We start from the raw sequence: 17,611 nt of genomic DNA, 5'->3' as shown, positions 1-17,611 counted from the left end.
CTCGGATTTCATCCGTAATGATATTTCAGTGGTGTGTACCGCCGATTAAATTTTGGCTATCTCGCTTCATATCAATTCACCGCCCGCTTTTCTTGATTATACTTAACGTGTTATAATCCTTATCCCGAAATGAAAGGTTATTCAATTACGGAAACCATTTTCGTTTAAAATTTCATTAAGACTGATATATTAAGTCGGGATTAATGGGTGATTTAATTAAATCAAGAATTCACTCGCGCTTTGCAAAGAATGACATTTTAGAATGGGTCTTTTCGTTCGTCCTATACGGGAAGAGCTTATTTCGCCTTCTCGCATCCACAAGTGGTTGTCTATGAAAAGGTATAAAAATTTTCATCTCGTTTTTCTCATCCGGATGAAAAACGGAGACAGACGTTGCGAAGCAATTTATCGGATGGGCAAACGAATTATCATCATTAGCACGAATGACCGAAGGTATCTCACTTTTTGCCAATACAAAATCCCTGAGTTGATAAAATATTCAGAAAGGGCGCCATCCATTGCGTGGCTAATGAAAAATCGAAGTGTTCGTCCTAGGTGAGAATTTTTTAAAATGATTAAGCATATACGAATATAGTGCGAACGGTCACTTTTAATTAATTAACGGCCCTCTAACTGTTCACCCCTTCAACAATTACGATATACACCACTCTCGGGCGATTGTAATTTTTTTTTTATTTTATTCATCACGCACACCATACACTTATTGACGTTGTTTCACCGCAACAATTATTCAATTTTTCACGTATTCAACCATTTTATTTTTCACTTAATTTTTCCTCTATCCCGTTCAAGACACTATTAAAAATCTATCAACTTGAGATATCAACGACTTATCAACGAACAAATCAATTCACTTTCCAACAAGTCGAATCAATCATTTCCCCGCTTCTGTCATTTCTTCAAACGTTCGAAATCATGACACCTACCCCGTGGTTAGTTGTTGTAGCATTTTTATCACCGTCTTAAGACTTTGCAGTTTTCTTTTATTATTATTATCTCTCGACAGACTTTTCTACTTACTGCTGATTCTGTTGTCAGCTATCGACTGGGATGCACCCTGTTACAATATAAGGGAACTATAACAAGGGTAGCGCCTGCGTGATGTTACCCGCTATGAAAATTATTTACTCATGCGCGTGCACGAAAGGGCTGCTTCGTATTGGCCCGAAAAATTCGAGGTATCATGGGATTTCGGCGTCGTGTTCAAACGTTAAAAATTACGACACGAACCTCGTGTATGGAGATGAATACGGATAAAGTATTGATTCGATCGGATTCAGCTACTTTTTCACGAAATGTACCAAAATTTAAAGTTCAAGGAACCTTATTGCGTTTATTCGGCAACATCTTTGTTCCAAATATTGAATACGTTCACAATTTTACATCGTATCGGAGGTATTTTGAGCCACTGTAGTTATTTCGTGTGTTACGATAGAATATTCGCGTTAGCAATGACGCATGTGAGTCATTCATTCAAACTTATGAAATAGTCCAGAATACCACGATGTTCCAGTCAATGTAACACAGTACGGGAATCGTTAATTTACTCATTCGAAATTTATAACTCACCGGTCTGCGTGCTGCTGTCAAAAAATGTACTGGTCGTTTCGACCGTCATCGTGGCAAAGGTTCCGTCAGTAATTTGAGCCGAACTGTCCCTTCGGCCTCTGTACCTTTGAACCTGAAACAAATTTTGAAAGGTAGATGACTTGTTCGGTCGGCGATTAATGAATCGTGATTTTCTTAATATGTAAAACCTACGGTGTCATCGCTCTGGGAACTTTGTCTTCTGAAATTTCTGCATCGTATCATTTCCTCCGTTGTACTCTGCCGCCTGAAACCTCTGGCGATCAAAATCTCTTCAGTCGTTGATTGTCTTCTGATCACCGGCGCATGTTGAATGGTAGTTGGTCCACGGGCGCATGGACTCGGATCCCGTGATGAACAGGATGAGCTATCCGAAGACCTGGGATTCACAAAAATTCGGTCCAACGTTATTTTCAATATTTGACTGGGACAGTGAAGCGTGAAAATTTATAAATGAATCTAGTTGACTTGATTTCCGCAAGCATGAAACGTAAGTATAAGAAGCTAGCAACAGTCTTCTCATTATCGTTTTATATACATCTTTTTCAACATCTGTCAATTCCACATTAACGCGAATGAGAAGCAATACCTCTTATGTTTACCCGATCCTTGGTGAACCCAACAGTTGTCGTGAAATTATGATAAATCGTTTCAAGATGTACCGAAATGATTTACCAGGAGAAATATTGTAAAACAATTTATTTTGACGTAAACTAGGATTTACCTGGGCGGTCGACCATACGCTATGGACGTTGATTGCCGTCTTAGCCTGGCTTTTCTCTGTCGAATCGGACTGATGTCCCGTTTATCAGTAGCGTTTCTGTCCGGGCTCAAATGACTCCTAGAGTCACGCCTTCTGGGATAGGAGGCTGAGTCTGGACTCAACGAGTCCCTGCGAGCCTTGCGACCTTGAAACGGACAAAATTTCTTACCACAAACCGTAAAATTGATGAGCAAGTACACTCGAGGCGTTTCCACTGTGGTCGGAAACCCTTCTATATATTCGAGCCCGTACCTCCGTCGTCAGGATCCGGAGAAAGCGTCGGCTGACTCCCTCGTCGACCGGAAGGTGGGAGCGATTCGTCGATAGCAGCTGCCTGCCTCGTTAGCCTTGCCAATTTGCTCGGTGATGCCTCTTTTCCTTTGTAATAGCACTTGAACAAATGTTTCAATGAGTAATTGTCCTCAGATCAAAAGTCAGAATCCTCTTCCGAATGTGTTTATAACGAACTAATGACTACACGGCTGTTTGTCCGAGCGCCTTTGACTATTCAATTGTCGTTCCATTCAGACTTTCATGTTTCATTAATTGCGTTGGAATATGGATTTGTAAACATCGACGTGGACCAATTTGGTTGAAACATTTACCTGAGTGGTGGAATCTCTTCTTGTGGTGAGCAGGGGGTGGGTTGGGGTGCTGTTCAAATTCGGAGTTCCTACGGGACTTGAGCCACCGGAAGCGGACATTCCTGGCAAGGGAAGACTGCTTCCGGCCATCGGTGACACCAGAGGCGGCGTCACTGCGGACGTGATGATCGTGGGAGGATTCATCGTCGGGTCTAGATTCATGGATTTGCCACTGTCAGTTGCAGTGGTCTTCATCTCTACCGTCAGCGTCGTCGTTGGCGCTTTCACGTCAGACTTCACGTCCACCGTCGAGCTAGCCTTCTCATTTTTTTCAGCCTGAAGTCTCTGCGCCTCCAGATGTTCCCTGAGCAGTATAACAGAGCGTGTATATCTCGATTTTTATCAACAACAACAATCGTTCAAGTTTCAATAGAATATAACTTCCAATGTTCCGGTTAAATGCAAGGACGCCGCAAACTTGATAGCGAATATACCGGAGGAATCCCTTCCTGTTTTCCGCCCACGCGAAACTTTGTCGGCTATCCGTTTATCGTGATATACGTTCCCACATGCTTCTTGCAAAATTAATGCTGCCAAAGTGAATCAGACGAACCTAACCGCACAGCTGGCCCCGCTGTCGGTGCTCGAAGCGCTGGGCCTTTGGTCACTACGGTAGTATTTAGTAGGAGTGACACCTCCGCCTTCCTGGGACTGTTGGGACTGCCTGCGTCTGTGGTGTCGACAATTGTGTTTCCGTTCTCCAGGGCTGACCGACTGCCCACCGACGACGGAATCTCTCCGCGACTTAGCACTCTCTCCAGACCCACGTCTCGAGTTTTTAACGGATTCTCCGGAGCCTAAAAAAAAATTTGATCCCGGTTAGCAAACGCGCGAAATTCTTCCAGGTGGATTCTCGGTATATCCACGCCGAAGATTCTTGACCTTTAAGACAACTTTGTCAGCAATTTTCTCTCTTTATTACTTCGAACAAAGCAGGGCGAGGCAGCCTGGGTTGGATTGTAACAAAGTTTCGGGAGCTCACAGAATTCCCGAGCATTGCCAAGGAGCCCACTTCTTTACGAGAATCGAGCTCCTTGAACAAGATACTCGAGAATCGCTGCAGAGCCCGGATTGTAACAGTAAAATACAGTAGTCGCGATTACCTCTCCTCGTGGTTGGCGAAATGACCGTTGGCGGGGCCGAAGACTGCTGCGAGTCCTTTCTGCTCCAAAATCGGGCCAATTCATTCTTGAAGTCGCTGATGGTCGAGTCTCTCCTTGATTTGTAGGACACCTGACTTCTGATTCCGCTGTCGACGGAGCTCTCCCTCCTACTTCGGAGGCTCGTCATATGGCTCGCGTCCGTTGTCTGTTGTCTCGGCCATGGCATGGACTTCGCGATGTCCGCAAGGGTCTCTCGCCGATGCAGCTTCCCACCCTTTCCACCCTTGCTCGACGTCCCGCCGCCGCCCCATTCCTTCAGGAGTTCCGTCAACTGGGCCAAGCTGGACCGACGCCGACGCTGATTTGGAGGAGACGATTCCTGGATCTCATTCGGTGGTGAAATTGAGGTAATCTGTGCGGCTGAGTCCCTCCGCCCCGCTCCTACAAGTGTCCGGAATTATGAGTACAGTAATAAAATTACGAGGATGCGAGGGTGAAATAGCAAGAAGCAGAAGGCGATGTGGTTGATCTAATATAATTTCTGTTTAATTTACCAAGTGTCTTGTAGCGTTCCAAGGATTCAGAATATTTAGGATAACGCTTCTAACTTTTCAATTAGCTGGTTTGTTTTCTTTTCCCAGCCCAGCTCTGATTAAAATTACTCGGTTGCGGGGGACGCGATAAGGCAAAAGGTTTCCTTGGATACGGCCAACACGATACTCAAGCAAACGCCTCGACGGCGTGACATTAACCACAGGAAATTTCATTTATCCAATTTAAAAGAGGTATCAGATCATCGTTTTCAGAAATATTTTGTTCCTCAATTTTCGATACCAACCAAAGCTGTAGAAATATGTATGAGGATTGCATTATCCACCGTGGCCAAATAATTGCAGAAACGAAGTCTTGAACATTCAAACAGAAGTACGAGATAGTTAAAAAGAAGACGATGCGGAATGGAAAAATCCTTCTTTCTATTTCATTGTCAAAAATATTTTCAATCTCATGCGCTAATAAGAAATGCAAGTTGGCTAGTGATTTATAAAACCATGATATGTATTCCTCATGCTTGATTTGGTTGAAAATATTTACCCAGCCGTTGTTTGAGGGTTGATTCTTCGACCTGCTCTCGAAGAAGATCGTCCCACCCATTTCCGCCCTGCCAAATTAGTCCCACCTGATGGCTGAGGATGGGCAGGTTGCACACGAAGCAAATTGCTGTCATGGTCCTGGAAATAAAACATTGACGCGGTTATCGATACTGCTACCAAACAGCAGTGGATTGCTTACATCGTATTTATACGGTGGAAGGAATAGAAATGGGTGCATCTTAATTATAATATAAAGTGAAGTACAGAGTTAACCAGGCCATGCCGAGAGAGCAGTTTTAACAGACTTAGTCGAACGATGGTTTTAAACGGTGATTAACTCGTCTCGCGTTCAAACCTCGTCTAGTGAACCGCGTCTTTCAGCTGGTTCTATGAATCAAATTTATTACATAATTGGAACGAAGTTGATCGAAGCCACAGTCTTGCTTTGGTCTTCCTTTTTTTATATTTCTACGTACATGTGTGCGTGAATACCGAATTGAAAGTAACTTCTTATATGGTCGAGTTACAGTCAGTGAGAAAAAACCGTTCGTCTGAGTTCTTATTAAAAGTCATCAATCGTTCTCGATCTGTTTCTTTCTCTTAAAGTGATCGATAAAAGGTATATATGTAATTTACTTCTACAACATGTGTATATGAAGCCAATTATATGTTTGCAAATGAACTTAAAATCACATTGTACGAAATTTGTTGAATGGTTAGCGACCAACTGATTACACAAGAAAAACTCTACTACCTTAATGTATTGTTGAAACACAATCAACAATGTATACAATGCTGTATGTAATGCTGCAAACGTATGCAAAAACTGTTAACTGTATAACAATGATGTTACAGTTGAAACGTAATACGTTGTGAAAAAAAATATGTGTATAAAATATGCGTGTAACTCGAATCAATGAATTTCATTCCAAAGCTTAAGGATGCAGAGCAGAAATATTTCAGAATGGAAAATACGAGAGTATAGAAATTTTGAGAAAATAAGTTTTGATCTTGTGTTTTCGACCTGTAATGTCGAAGTCTGGGGCTGGGCAACGACATCGCATGGCAAGGGCCTGGCCGACCTGCAAAAGATAGGTACACACTTTTTTCGAATAACCGTTCTACAAAGAAGTGAAATGAGGGAGAAAAATAAAGTTGTATATTAATTCAACGCCGGTGGCTGTTGGATCACTCTCGGCATTGTAAATCGCAGGGCTTAGAGTTCACTAGCGTATGGTAAACGAGGAGGTATGAGGTAAATTCCAGACGGATTCCCAATTGCTCGTTACTGTAGCGCCATTATACAACCGCTATAATGAAATAACTTTGCGAAAGAATCTTTCGAAGCCCGTTTAAAATCGAACGCAACGTATTAATAATAAACGTATATACCGATCAATAGCCAAGCAAATTAAAAGTTCACAACACGTAGAACATTTTATAATTGTATAATCAACTACCCTATGTGTGAAGAAATTGTTTTAATAATTCAGAAAATTAATTACCAGTCAATTTTTGTTTCATCAACAAAATCAATAAGCTTGCTGGATACGGAAAATCGCCCCATACCTGTAAACTGCCAACTTCATCAATTCCAATCAAACATACATAGGTGTATATCATATAGATGTATATAATGGTGACCTTGAGTCAGACGAATAATTTCCCGAGCTACAGTCCCGTACGTAGACGGGAATAGAAGAGCTTGTACGATAATTTGTATACCTACCGTAGATCAGTCTGTCTGATCCACACGTGCAACAGCCACTGGTGGAGTATCGGGGAAGTGATCTCTGTGTTCTTCCACCAGCATCTCAACCGCAACCCCAATCCCTACGCTCAGTCAGCAGTCGGTAAATGTGGAAAGCAACCCCAAAATCAGCAAACTCGAGTATACGATTTTATGAGACAGTGATTTAAACTATTGCAATGGTCTCGAGCATACCGAGATTTTGCTCGTCGGTGAAATCGGAGAGATGTGTGAATTGACCTAATTGTTTGTTTGTTTATATGTTTTTGGTTTTTTTTCTGCGATTGTTTGTGTAATTTCGTGAAACGGTCGGGCAGTGATCGCTCTCCGTTAAACACGTAACACAGACCTGCGAAATACAACTTTTAATTTCCCCCTTAAGCAATGATGTTTTTTTTTTAGGTATTCACGTATGTTGAGTTCATATATAGCGCTGGCTCTTATACAGCATATCGCGATTTATTCTTATGGAAGATACGCATATTTACTGATTTTTGAACAATTCTTATGAAAAAATAAAAATATAATGAATATAGAACTGTACGCTTAGGTATAAAATGTACAGTATTAGTTTTAATCAAGATTTAAGAGACTAGATAAATCGAAACGACCTATATCTTTTTTTACTTTCTTCAAAACTCCTGTTCAATCTTTTTCTCTTGTTCTTACGTATCTCTAAATATGCTTAAAATCACCCTAAACAACATCTAGTGACAGTAAATAAATATTTAAATACCAACACTACCATTAATACATATATTTAACACAGAAATTGAAAGTTAACTCTAGGAGTACTAGGAAATCAGAAAAAAACGTTTCTTGGAAAATTTACGCGTAGAATTTTTTAAACACTTTCTTTCATAGATTCGTATCTAATACCTGCCGAAATTACTACTCGGTTTTATCATGGGAAAATCATCGCAAGCCTGTGTAATCGTTCAATACAACCGGATAAGCCGGTCAAGCCGGTAAAACCGGAAAAACAGTGTATGATTGGATTTCTACTTTGAAATAACACCCGCCTTTGACGGACACGAGCAGCAAGGTTAATTAAGTTCGAATGTTTACAAACTGACCCCTTGTGGTCGGACATGCATAATTTGTTGAAGAGACCGCGGTTAACTGTAATGGAAGGGATGTGCAACGTGCACTCCGTTGTGCGCTCATTTATTGTTAATTATGGAAGCTACGTTCAGGCGAGTACACCTGATCCAACGACCCTGCACTCTCATATCTGATCGCTACAAAGATTTTTATCATTTTCGAATTTGTCATTTCACATACATGTGTGAAAGAATATTTCGCCAATTTTGCAAATTTCTTCTGAGTCCTAAAATACAGTCTATGGTTGGAAATTTGAAAGTTAGCTAGACTCAAAGGGAAAAACAGTAACTTGTTCAGTGTTCGATTCACAATCACCGATCAATAATTCTTCGATACGTCCGCCATTGTTTTGAAAATAAAAAAGAAATAAAGCAGATCCCTACCCAGTGATTTTTTTTTCAAATCCTGCCAGGTTCGGTGCTCTTCTCAATCCCCGAGGAAGCATTATTCTAATCATACCCTTCATTGGATGGCAAGTTTTTTCGGTACTTCCGAAAAATCTGGGGTAGCGCAATTTCGCTGGAATGGTCGTGGTAGGTTATTTGGTGCATCATGAAAGAATCTGCCAACTTAACGCTGTTTCATCAAACCGAAGTATAAGGTTAGAATAAAACTCCTGAAAATAAACCGGGAGAAACTTGGGAGAAAGACCTGCCTCACCGACAAGATGGGCTCGACCCCATCACGCGATATGGATACTGTACTTATTGTTGAAGGAGGCGAGAAATATAATTTGAATTTATTGGCGTAGTTATGCCGGTATATGACACTCGTTGAAAGTGACTTTTATTTCTTCAACTTTCCCTCCATTGTCATGGGGATAAAGAGGGTACCTATTATACAGCACCGAATACACCTCTGTGATAGTATAAAGTGGTAATAACTTGCTCCCTGAATCGTGTAACGCATCGATTCCGTTATAATTCATAGGTCAGGATTACCGTGAGCAGAATCACGGAAATTTCGACGAATCTTTACGGTGCAGTAACGGTGATTTAATTAATAATTCAATGCACTCTTCAGTTCCGGTGCCCCGGATGTGGAGAGTCTAACTTCGTGAGGGTGAACGAGCATGCGAATGGCGATAAGCGATCCCGGTTGGAGATTGCCAGTTGTCGAAATATTAATTTCGAGTAATTTTCGAGCGAAGCTAATGAATGGTGATTTGATCAAACTCGCGTCACACTAAACCATTGCGCAAACCATGCTCGAGACTAGGCACAAAGGAAGTATCCTTGAGGTGAATGTTCCGGAGGACAAGTATCTCGAGAAGCATTCAAGGTGCTCTGGATGTACCCTAACGGAGTAATGAAGGCTTCCGCGTCCCGGCAGGTAGACGGTGAGAAGAATGAAGATAGGCTAGGGACTCGTCGCCATGGGAACAAACGGGACTTTCTAATAATTGCAAAACCGGCTCTTGCCGAGAGAAGAACGGGCCGGATCCCGGTACCGGTGATGAAAGAAGTTCAAGTCCTCCCGACCCTCTTAGTTCTCCCGTTACTCCCGCGTCTCCCTCTCGGCTTGACGTCCCGAAGGTTCTCTCGTCGAAAAGTTACGTGTAAGCAAGTTGAACTACCCTTCTGCCGGCTATGGCCTACATTTGTAGCGCGTCTGTCGTGCGCACCCCAGAGTGATGAAGAAACGGGCTTCGCCATTTACTTGAAGCATTCGCTCGCTCCGAGATCAAAATAGATGTTTCGTCTGCCAATCCTATTTACAGCGCGAGCCAAAAGTTGTTCTCCAATGCTGATCATAGGCGTTCTCTCCTGTCTTCGCGTGACCCAGACAATAATTCCCATCTTGTTATCTTCTTCTTCTTCTTCTCGTTTTTGCTTTGAATGGTTATCGGGATTGACCCATCTTACTCGATCTTCTGTACCATGAAACCCGTCTGACGATACGAGGCAGCATTGAACTGACAATCGCAGTGCTGTTCGTGCAATAGTAAACTGAAAAAACTGACAGATTTGTAATCTGGATCAAAACATTCAAGGTTGTCGATTCAGTTCTCGCGGAAAGCGCGCTGAGTGAATACTTCAGAATCACAATGAACATGTAACACAGTTACCAGTCACTAACAATACGCACATACCTATGACATACAACGGTACATTTTACTTGTTAAAATGCAGCAGCGATATGCTATTTTCAGACAAAGGCGTTGGGGAATTGATCAATGTAGTCGACAGTCTCTGTAAAACCATGTGGTGAAACTTGGGGTTGGTTTTATTTCGTAGGCATAAGTTGACAGCGTGATTGCCTGTCCAGGACCACCAGAGGAACAGGGAACACAGAGAAATTATTTGAGACGTGAGACGAAAAACAGGGTGCCTTGCCTTTTGTCTACTGTCCTCTTTGAGGGTACTTTTCCTTTGTGACCACGCAATAGTCGGCCCGACGCACGCGTGCCTTGACCATTGACCTCTTATGCTCACGTCGTATCCACGACAACCTCAAGTTATTGGCTAGTAATAAGAGCGAAGTGCTTTCTACCCGTGAGATGCCCGAACAGATTCTTTGACGTGAACGTGTATACCATGCCGATGGAACTCTGCCTCCCATGAAAGCTTTTGTTCTCCTGCTGCATTATGGGCACAATTCTATTCAGTTTGGTAACCTTCACCATGAGAAGGTATGAAAGGCTTTCCGAATGGATCCGCGCCAATAAACGCAATTACGAGTCACAACTCGTTTGAATCACACTTCCAGGAACCCATTACGGTATCAATTTAGTATTCAAAATACTCCGCGAAATGTGAAACGGGTTTGCGTCGAAGTCAACTGCACGATCAAAACGCTTCTTCTTTTCTCTCCGAGACTCGAGGTTCGGGCCCCAGTTGGGCTTCTGCATCTTTGAAAGGAACCCTTTCAATTACTCAAACGGAATGATGAAGTTCCTCCGCTTCAGACGAACCCTCAGCCTCGCTATATCGTCTCTTGTCAGAACTCGGTCAGTATAATTTAGGCTGGTTATTTTGATTAATCCTGCGAAGGGCCGGGCCTCGTGTATGCAGAGTGCTGGCAAAGCATATCTTACCAGGTCCAAACTGTGATCTGCGGACCCTTTCAAGTTGGGGAATTAGGGTAAAGAAGATGACCAGTTTTCCATCCTTTCACAACTTTAAATTCCCTCGTCGACATCCAAGAGGACTTTTATGTCATCGATACCCGACTCTGACGTCCCTCATTCGCTTGTAAGAGGGTGTAACTGACACGGAGCGCGATAAGCGAGGAAACCCTTGGAATTCCTACAGGGTGGAAGGGACAGAAATTTATGGGAGTCAAGTGAATGTGGAAAGAAGTTGTCGAGTCAAGGACTAGGGCATGGGTCGTCAGTGATATTCAATTTGCCGCTATGGCTCGGTGGACACGACTGTTAATAGCGTCATATCGAACATTAAGTTTGGAATTTCGAGTTCACAGATGCGAATTGTTGAGGTCAAGCCGTTATAAGGAGCGCGGAGTTTCGATACGGGGTAGATTACATCGCGGGATTGGTAAACGTAGAAATTTTATTAATGGCAACGAGTAGACGCGTGAATTTATTTCATCGCCGGAGAGATTTTGTTAGCGCAGAACGGTCTCAAGAAAATTTCAAAGAATTCTGTAATTAATCGCTGCGAAGATCAGAGGAAGCTGAAAAGAGCACAGGGTTGTTCGGACAGACTTTATTTTCCTCATCAAAATTACCTCCTCCTCACCAGCCCCCTCTTCCCGCCCTTCCATCCGACTCAGATCAGCACAAACTCCCGACTCTATCAACTAACAATAAGCGTTAAGCGGTCCCAAGACACACACTACCGAGGGGAAACTTGTGCGGTGTTTTGCGTTGCCTAGCCCTGCCACATTAACCTGCTAGACGCGCATCTGCTCGTTATAATAACCGAAACTAAACTACAAACAAAGTTCACCCCCTCCCTCCATCTTGCTACTTTAAGCCAACTAAAATTAAATTACTCAGTTTCATTTTGCAACTTGATCGGTGCCCGCTGGGCTGAAAATTAACTAGACAATTAAGGCGCGTATCTTATTTCGTCGATGCAGAGGCGAAAGGGAATCCTTCGATAATTTTTACTGATCGTAAGAACGTGTAATGAACCATGGATGGGCGATTTGAGATGTGACCCAGAGTGTTCTAGTTCTGTCGTTGAAAGCGCGAGATACGTATCTAGGAAACGTCAGCTCAAAGGAACGGCAAGGCTTTGTGTACACGGGTTGCAGATTTCAAACGAATACCAGAAACTCGACACAAGGTTCTTTCCTGCACGCTATGTAGTTTTATCTTGTCATTATGTGGTCCGGTTGTTAGCTACAACAGTCATATGCTGGCTGCAGGTAATATGATATGGCAAAGTCGTCTATACAGGGAACCATTGGTATCAATTTGTTGTTTCTTTTACAGAAAAATAATATATAGCCTTGCTCGAGCACGGCAGGATATAAACGAGAATGTGAGAAGGAGCGGTGTGAGAGAGACATGAATCACGACTCGTACACGATCAAAACGGTAAAGTACCTATGTACCTAGCTGCGACGAGCGCGGCTGTTAAAGAACAGCGGTATCTCTTTGCTGCGTAGTAGATTTATACGATATGCATGTACTAGAAACGGATATTTGAAGTTTCAAGCAATTTATTGGAAATTTTTTGCCGGGATTTCATGCGAAATAATAATCACATGCACCTACAATGGCTTTGATATTTGTTCAAATCTACACTTCGATGTTCCCTCGATTCACAACGGCCATATAACTGGCGCTGTAGAATCGCCGTCAGTAGAATATTTGAAACATTCTACACCCGCTGCAAGATATTCATTTCTCTCTAACCCCGAGCATTGTGAGCGTTAAATTCGGTTCACCGATTCACCCCATTTTAGCCAGTTGGACAATATCATCGACAACTTAGGATGTAAAAATAATTCAAAACATTGGAGGAACCAGCATCGAGGTTTCGAAATACATTCGATTTACGCTTGGTAAACAAACGCACGCGGATAAACAAATTTCTATGGATACGAAAACAATCTTCATTCACCCCTGTTTTCAATTGCGTTTTGATTTTTCCACCGGAAATTCGTTTTTGGGCGCATATTACTGCCTTTGACTCGATCTGCGAGTGATTATAACGATCGAGTTGCCGGTATGACGTTCCCTGTTTTCCAGGGTGACTTTGTGACGGTGGTAATTGATTGTGAAAGTGGGGGGGGTGGGGGGCTAACAAAGACGGTGTGAGCGTGGGACGGAAATACAATAGAAGATTAAAGGGTACACGCGTTCGAAATTTCTTTTGTTCTCATTATTATTCATTATAACGGCTCCATCCTTGACGCGTATTTAAGCCGTCGCCCACTTAAAAATTCCGTACATCACGAAAAGTACAGCAAGAAATTTAAATTACTGAACATTCTACAAATACTGGCAACGAGGTTTCGAACCACCGCGCAAGGGTTCAACCTATTGTCCGTAGCTCACTGATCGCAGGGCAAGTTTGTAACAGGACCGAGGCCCCAGCTTTTGTAAATATGGACAGGAAACTGATTGATAGAGATAATTTTGAGAAACAGTTTGCCGTACCGCTTGAAAACGTGAGGGAAAGTTAGAAGTACATTTTCCGGAAACTATATTCGTCTGAATATCATTTAAAAATGGTATAAAAATAAAATTCCACCAACCGAAGAAAATAGGAATATAATAGCAACTCTTTTCTACCAACTAGCTAACTTTATTAAGGTAACGAAATGAATTTTTCATATTCTTCGTGAAATATTAAAACTACGCGGTATCTCTTCTTCATTGGAACTTGGCCGATGATTAATACGTTTTTTTTTTTTTTTTCTACATCGATGTCTGAGAATGATGCACAGAAGTGTAACGAATAAATAACCGCCCCGCTAAATTAGTAATGCGTGGTTCTTTCATTTCCGTAAAGCACCGGAGTCGGTAAACATGCTTAATAAACCTTGTGCAAAGGTTTCACCCTTACCTTTACTCGTGCGCTGGAAATGACAGCGTGGTAATCCATAGTTTATTTATAGTTAACTCTCCTCTCTTTGCCTGAACATGAATATTGACAAGTAGGTACTCATACGGTTACGTACAAGCACCGAGGTGTCGGTAAGTAAGTACATACATATGGAAATAGGTACGAATGCGATGCATGCGTACGCTGCTCACACACGGGGTGAAAAGCTCCTCCACCCTCCCCCCCGATCCCGACCTCGACCTTACGACCCCCGTACCCTTGTTCTCGTCCTCTGTCTGCCTCTGACAACCCTTTGAAACCGGGGCTCCGGCTACGCTCAGCGCTTACACCAACCGGCACTAATTAATATCAAATAACCTGCTCGCGTACCCGGCATTCCTCGACTGCCGACACGCATTATCTGAACTTCGCTCGCGCTATACGAACAAACATTAGCCAGCTGGCCTCACGCAATCGCGCAATAGCGCAGGCTTGCAATGATCGGTTGTACTCTTCGCATTGGCCGACTATCGCAACCGCATGGATCGGGACCACTGGCGAACAAACAGGCGTTTCCGGGATGAGCGCGGTTCGAATACGCGAATATTCATTTGACGTGCTGATCTGACGGTACATCGGATACGGCGGGCTGCAGGCGGTTCGCCGACCTGAGTGCTTGTGGCAAATGCATCGGACAGAAAATGGTACAAGAGTGAAAACCACCCGAAACCAAGGTAATCGGTCGTTTTTCCATGGGCGGGAGCTACCCGTTTAATGTCTCTGAACTATCTTGTGGGTGTTGATATTTATCGCGTTATGATTTGCAGAAAAATAATAGTAGAATACAAAACTTTTGCCACTTTCCATCCTGAATTACGAAATGTTATGGATAAGAGAACTTTTCTGCAATATGTATATACATTATACATGAATACATGATATACATGGCTTCTGGGTATATACCTTGATGTTATCGTTATACGCGTTGGTCTTTTTTTTATTTTTTTCTTTCTTTCTCTCAACAAATTTCAGTGGCACACAACAACTTCGGTTTATCAATATCGCATGATCGCTGAAACGACAGGCACTTCATCTGAAAGAAAGTGACGGCTGTAATATGAAATAAAATAATATAACCGGTCTCTTTCGCATTTCAAAGTGAACTTTTACGACGTGTCTCTCATTCTCACTTTCTCTATTTTCTCACCTTTTTCCGCCCTCCGGGTTTCGTTCTCCTTCGTTCTCGGTCGGTCTTGTATCGGTAAAACTTGTCCCTGACGGTTGAGGAAAAGGGGGTGCAAAGTTTTATTCACACAGCACACCGGAAGGATGAGACTGGTTTTTCTCGCGCAGTTCTAATTGCTTCGTTTTTAGTTAGGGAAAAATGAATCTCATGATCACGAAAGATTCAGCCAGGGGGCAAAACGATCTATATGTATTATATATAAGTGGCTGACTTCGCAGAAGTGAAAACTAAATCGACCTTGAATACTTTACGCTTACGCGTCATCGAAAGGTCGAGAAGAAGGAGATCTTCGTTGAAATTTCATGTGAATGGGAAAGGTAAGACGATTCGTCTGATGCGAGGTCTTTGCAGAACCGAAAATCGATGCTAGGGTGAAAAGGAAAAGAGCTTTGCCCGTCCTAAGTCGGTCAGAAAGGCTTGAATCTCCATACTCGCAAATATACGCAAAGAGCCCGTTGCAAAGAGGACTGTACCTAGTATGAAACATGAAAAGCTGCACGACCTACTGCTCAGATTCAAGGTGGTAGTTTCCGCTCGGGAGCCATTAATATTCCCTGTTATGAAGTAAGGTCTACGATGGAAATCGCACAGTCATGTATAGAAAAAAGTGGTTATCGGAGGGTTTTCATTTCGAGCATTAAAAAATTCGTTCATCACTTTTCCTCTTTGATCTGCAGAAAAGTCGGAAAACGAAAAAATATCCACCCCAGGTTATAATTCTTGTTCCGGGTCTCGTACCATCTGCGTTCGTTGGAGACAAAATTTGGCGCAAGTCCGTGGGTGGGATACTTAGGGAGGATGGGAAAAATATGACGCCATAAAGTAGCCCCACAGCTGGGCCACCGCCCACATTGTACGTCATCGGCGTGTAAAGAAGAGGGAAAAAAAATCATTACACGGCTACTTTAGTTGGTCTTATTATGTATATATGTGTATTCATTTTTTTTCCGTCAAAATTACAGCGAAGGTGGTGTTTCATCGAACGAAACTGTTCGTGTGAAAATAGAGCGTGTTCCGGCGAGGGGCAATTTCCAGCACGTGTAGGAGGGCATAGTATATATAAGAAAAAAATATCTCTCTCGATTTCAGAATTCCAGTCTGAGGATAAATGAATAAGCTTCTTTTCGCGAGCTTGATGAGAAAAGAGAAACGCGTATACCTCCGTCGAGTTTCATCGGGGTCGAAAGCTGAAAGAATGAAAAAGGCGGACGCAAAGGTAGTCTGATTTCATGGAGCCGAAGCCAATGACGAGGGTATTATATGTACGATGAGGACGAATATGACAATCAGGTTAAAGGCAGCACGGGGGTACCGAGATCGCGTGGTTTGAGTGCAGGTACTGTTTTGAGGGATGCTAAAACAATGAGGGCATTGTTTCAGTGTTAGCAACTTCCCACAATGGATCTTCTAAAAAAGTCAGAACAATATACTCTCAGTGGGAGTGGACCTGCCTACCCGATGCCCGTATCCCGAATTAATTTAATTTCTGAGCACTTTAGTTAACGAGATAGATGACACCATTTTTTTCCCTCTCCCACTTTTTCTCAACCCCCTCCCCTCCTCACTTCGATTTATCATTTTCCATTTTATCTGTCCCTTTTAAACACCGCATTTGTTATCCGGCATTGATTGCGTACACCTCGAGCTCTCACGGTCGTACTATTTTCCCTTTCAAATATTATACACCCTCATTTCCCAAAGCACTGCTTTGTACGAGCAATGCCATCGTTCTTCTCGTCGTTTCCCTCCTTAAGCACAGGTGATTCATTCAACTAATCGTTCTGAAACTGCGAACGAGAGGACGGGAAAAAGGCTGGGGTATTAACATTTGCTCTCCCCTCTCAGAGAGGGTCACTCGAGGAACATCAAATTCGCAGGTACGATACTTTTCTCTATAAAAGATTGAATTAAGTAACAGAATGCATCGTTATTCCTTCTTCGACTCCGTCTACTTGTCCGACTCTGCTCGTGACCTTCTGAACTGGTTTATTCTGTACGAAAGCGGCTTGCAAAGAACCGGAAAGTCATTCCGAGAGAATAGGGTCGTGATCCTAAGCGGCGGTCCCTGCGGTCAAGGTAAGCCATCCTAACGAATTTCTTGTAAAAACGTTGCAAAACATACCGAAACTAGTTTCTTCTTAGAGGTTTTCTTCGTATCTGTACCAAAGACTTGCCGAGACGATTACTTTGTTGTAAATTCTTGCAGCTTGTTAAATATAATACACGATTTTCCGAAGAATATGATTAAAAATCCATACAGCACTTATTCTGATCCTAAATTAGTTTCTGCACAAAGACACATACTAATCACGAGTCAGATTCCGTAGGAGATGAGCATA

The 17,611-nt window shown here is 42.6% G+C and overlaps 1 protein-coding gene across 6 annotated transcripts in view; it reads right to left on the bottom strand.

Moving 5' to 3' along the window:
• Positions 1–17,611, bottom strand: part of rsh (radish) — a 53,311-nt gene that overhangs the window by 12,185 nt on the left and 23,515 nt on the right. For 2 of the 6 annotated variants that reach the window (XM_046633364.1, XM_069137402.1), the window contains exons 2-9: positions 5,211–5,347; positions 4,119–4,559; positions 3,569–3,812; positions 2,977–3,319; positions 2,624–2,762; positions 2,333–2,516; positions 1,783–1,987; positions 1,591–1,702 (exon numbers count right to left, since the gene is read on the bottom strand). In XM_046633364.1, the coding sequence (XP_046489320.1) occupies positions 1,591–1,702; positions 1,783–1,987; positions 2,333–2,516; positions 2,624–2,762; positions 2,977–3,319; positions 3,569–3,812; positions 4,119–4,559; positions 5,211–5,343 (1,801 nt within the window). In that variant the 5' untranslated portion in view covers positions 5,344–5,347. Of the gene's footprint in view, positions 1–1,590; positions 1,703–1,782; positions 1,988–2,332; positions 2,517–2,623; positions 2,763–2,976; positions 3,320–3,568; positions 3,813–4,118; positions 4,560–5,210; positions 5,348–6,233; positions 6,292–6,714; positions 6,779–6,938; positions 7,043–17,611 lie in introns of those variants that run through there. The other 4 variants (XM_046633361.2, XM_046633360.1, XM_046633363.1 and 1 more) reach the window with 4 other exon arrangements.

This window comes from Neodiprion pinetum, chromosome 6 (genome assembly GCF_021155775.2).
Source record: "Neodiprion pinetum isolate iyNeoPine1 chromosome 6, iyNeoPine1.2, whole genome shotgun sequence".
Classification (NCBI taxonomy): domain Eukaryota; kingdom Metazoa; phylum Arthropoda; class Insecta; order Hymenoptera; family Diprionidae; genus Neodiprion; species Neodiprion pinetum.
This window is presented reverse-complemented; position numbering and strand designations above follow the sequence as displayed.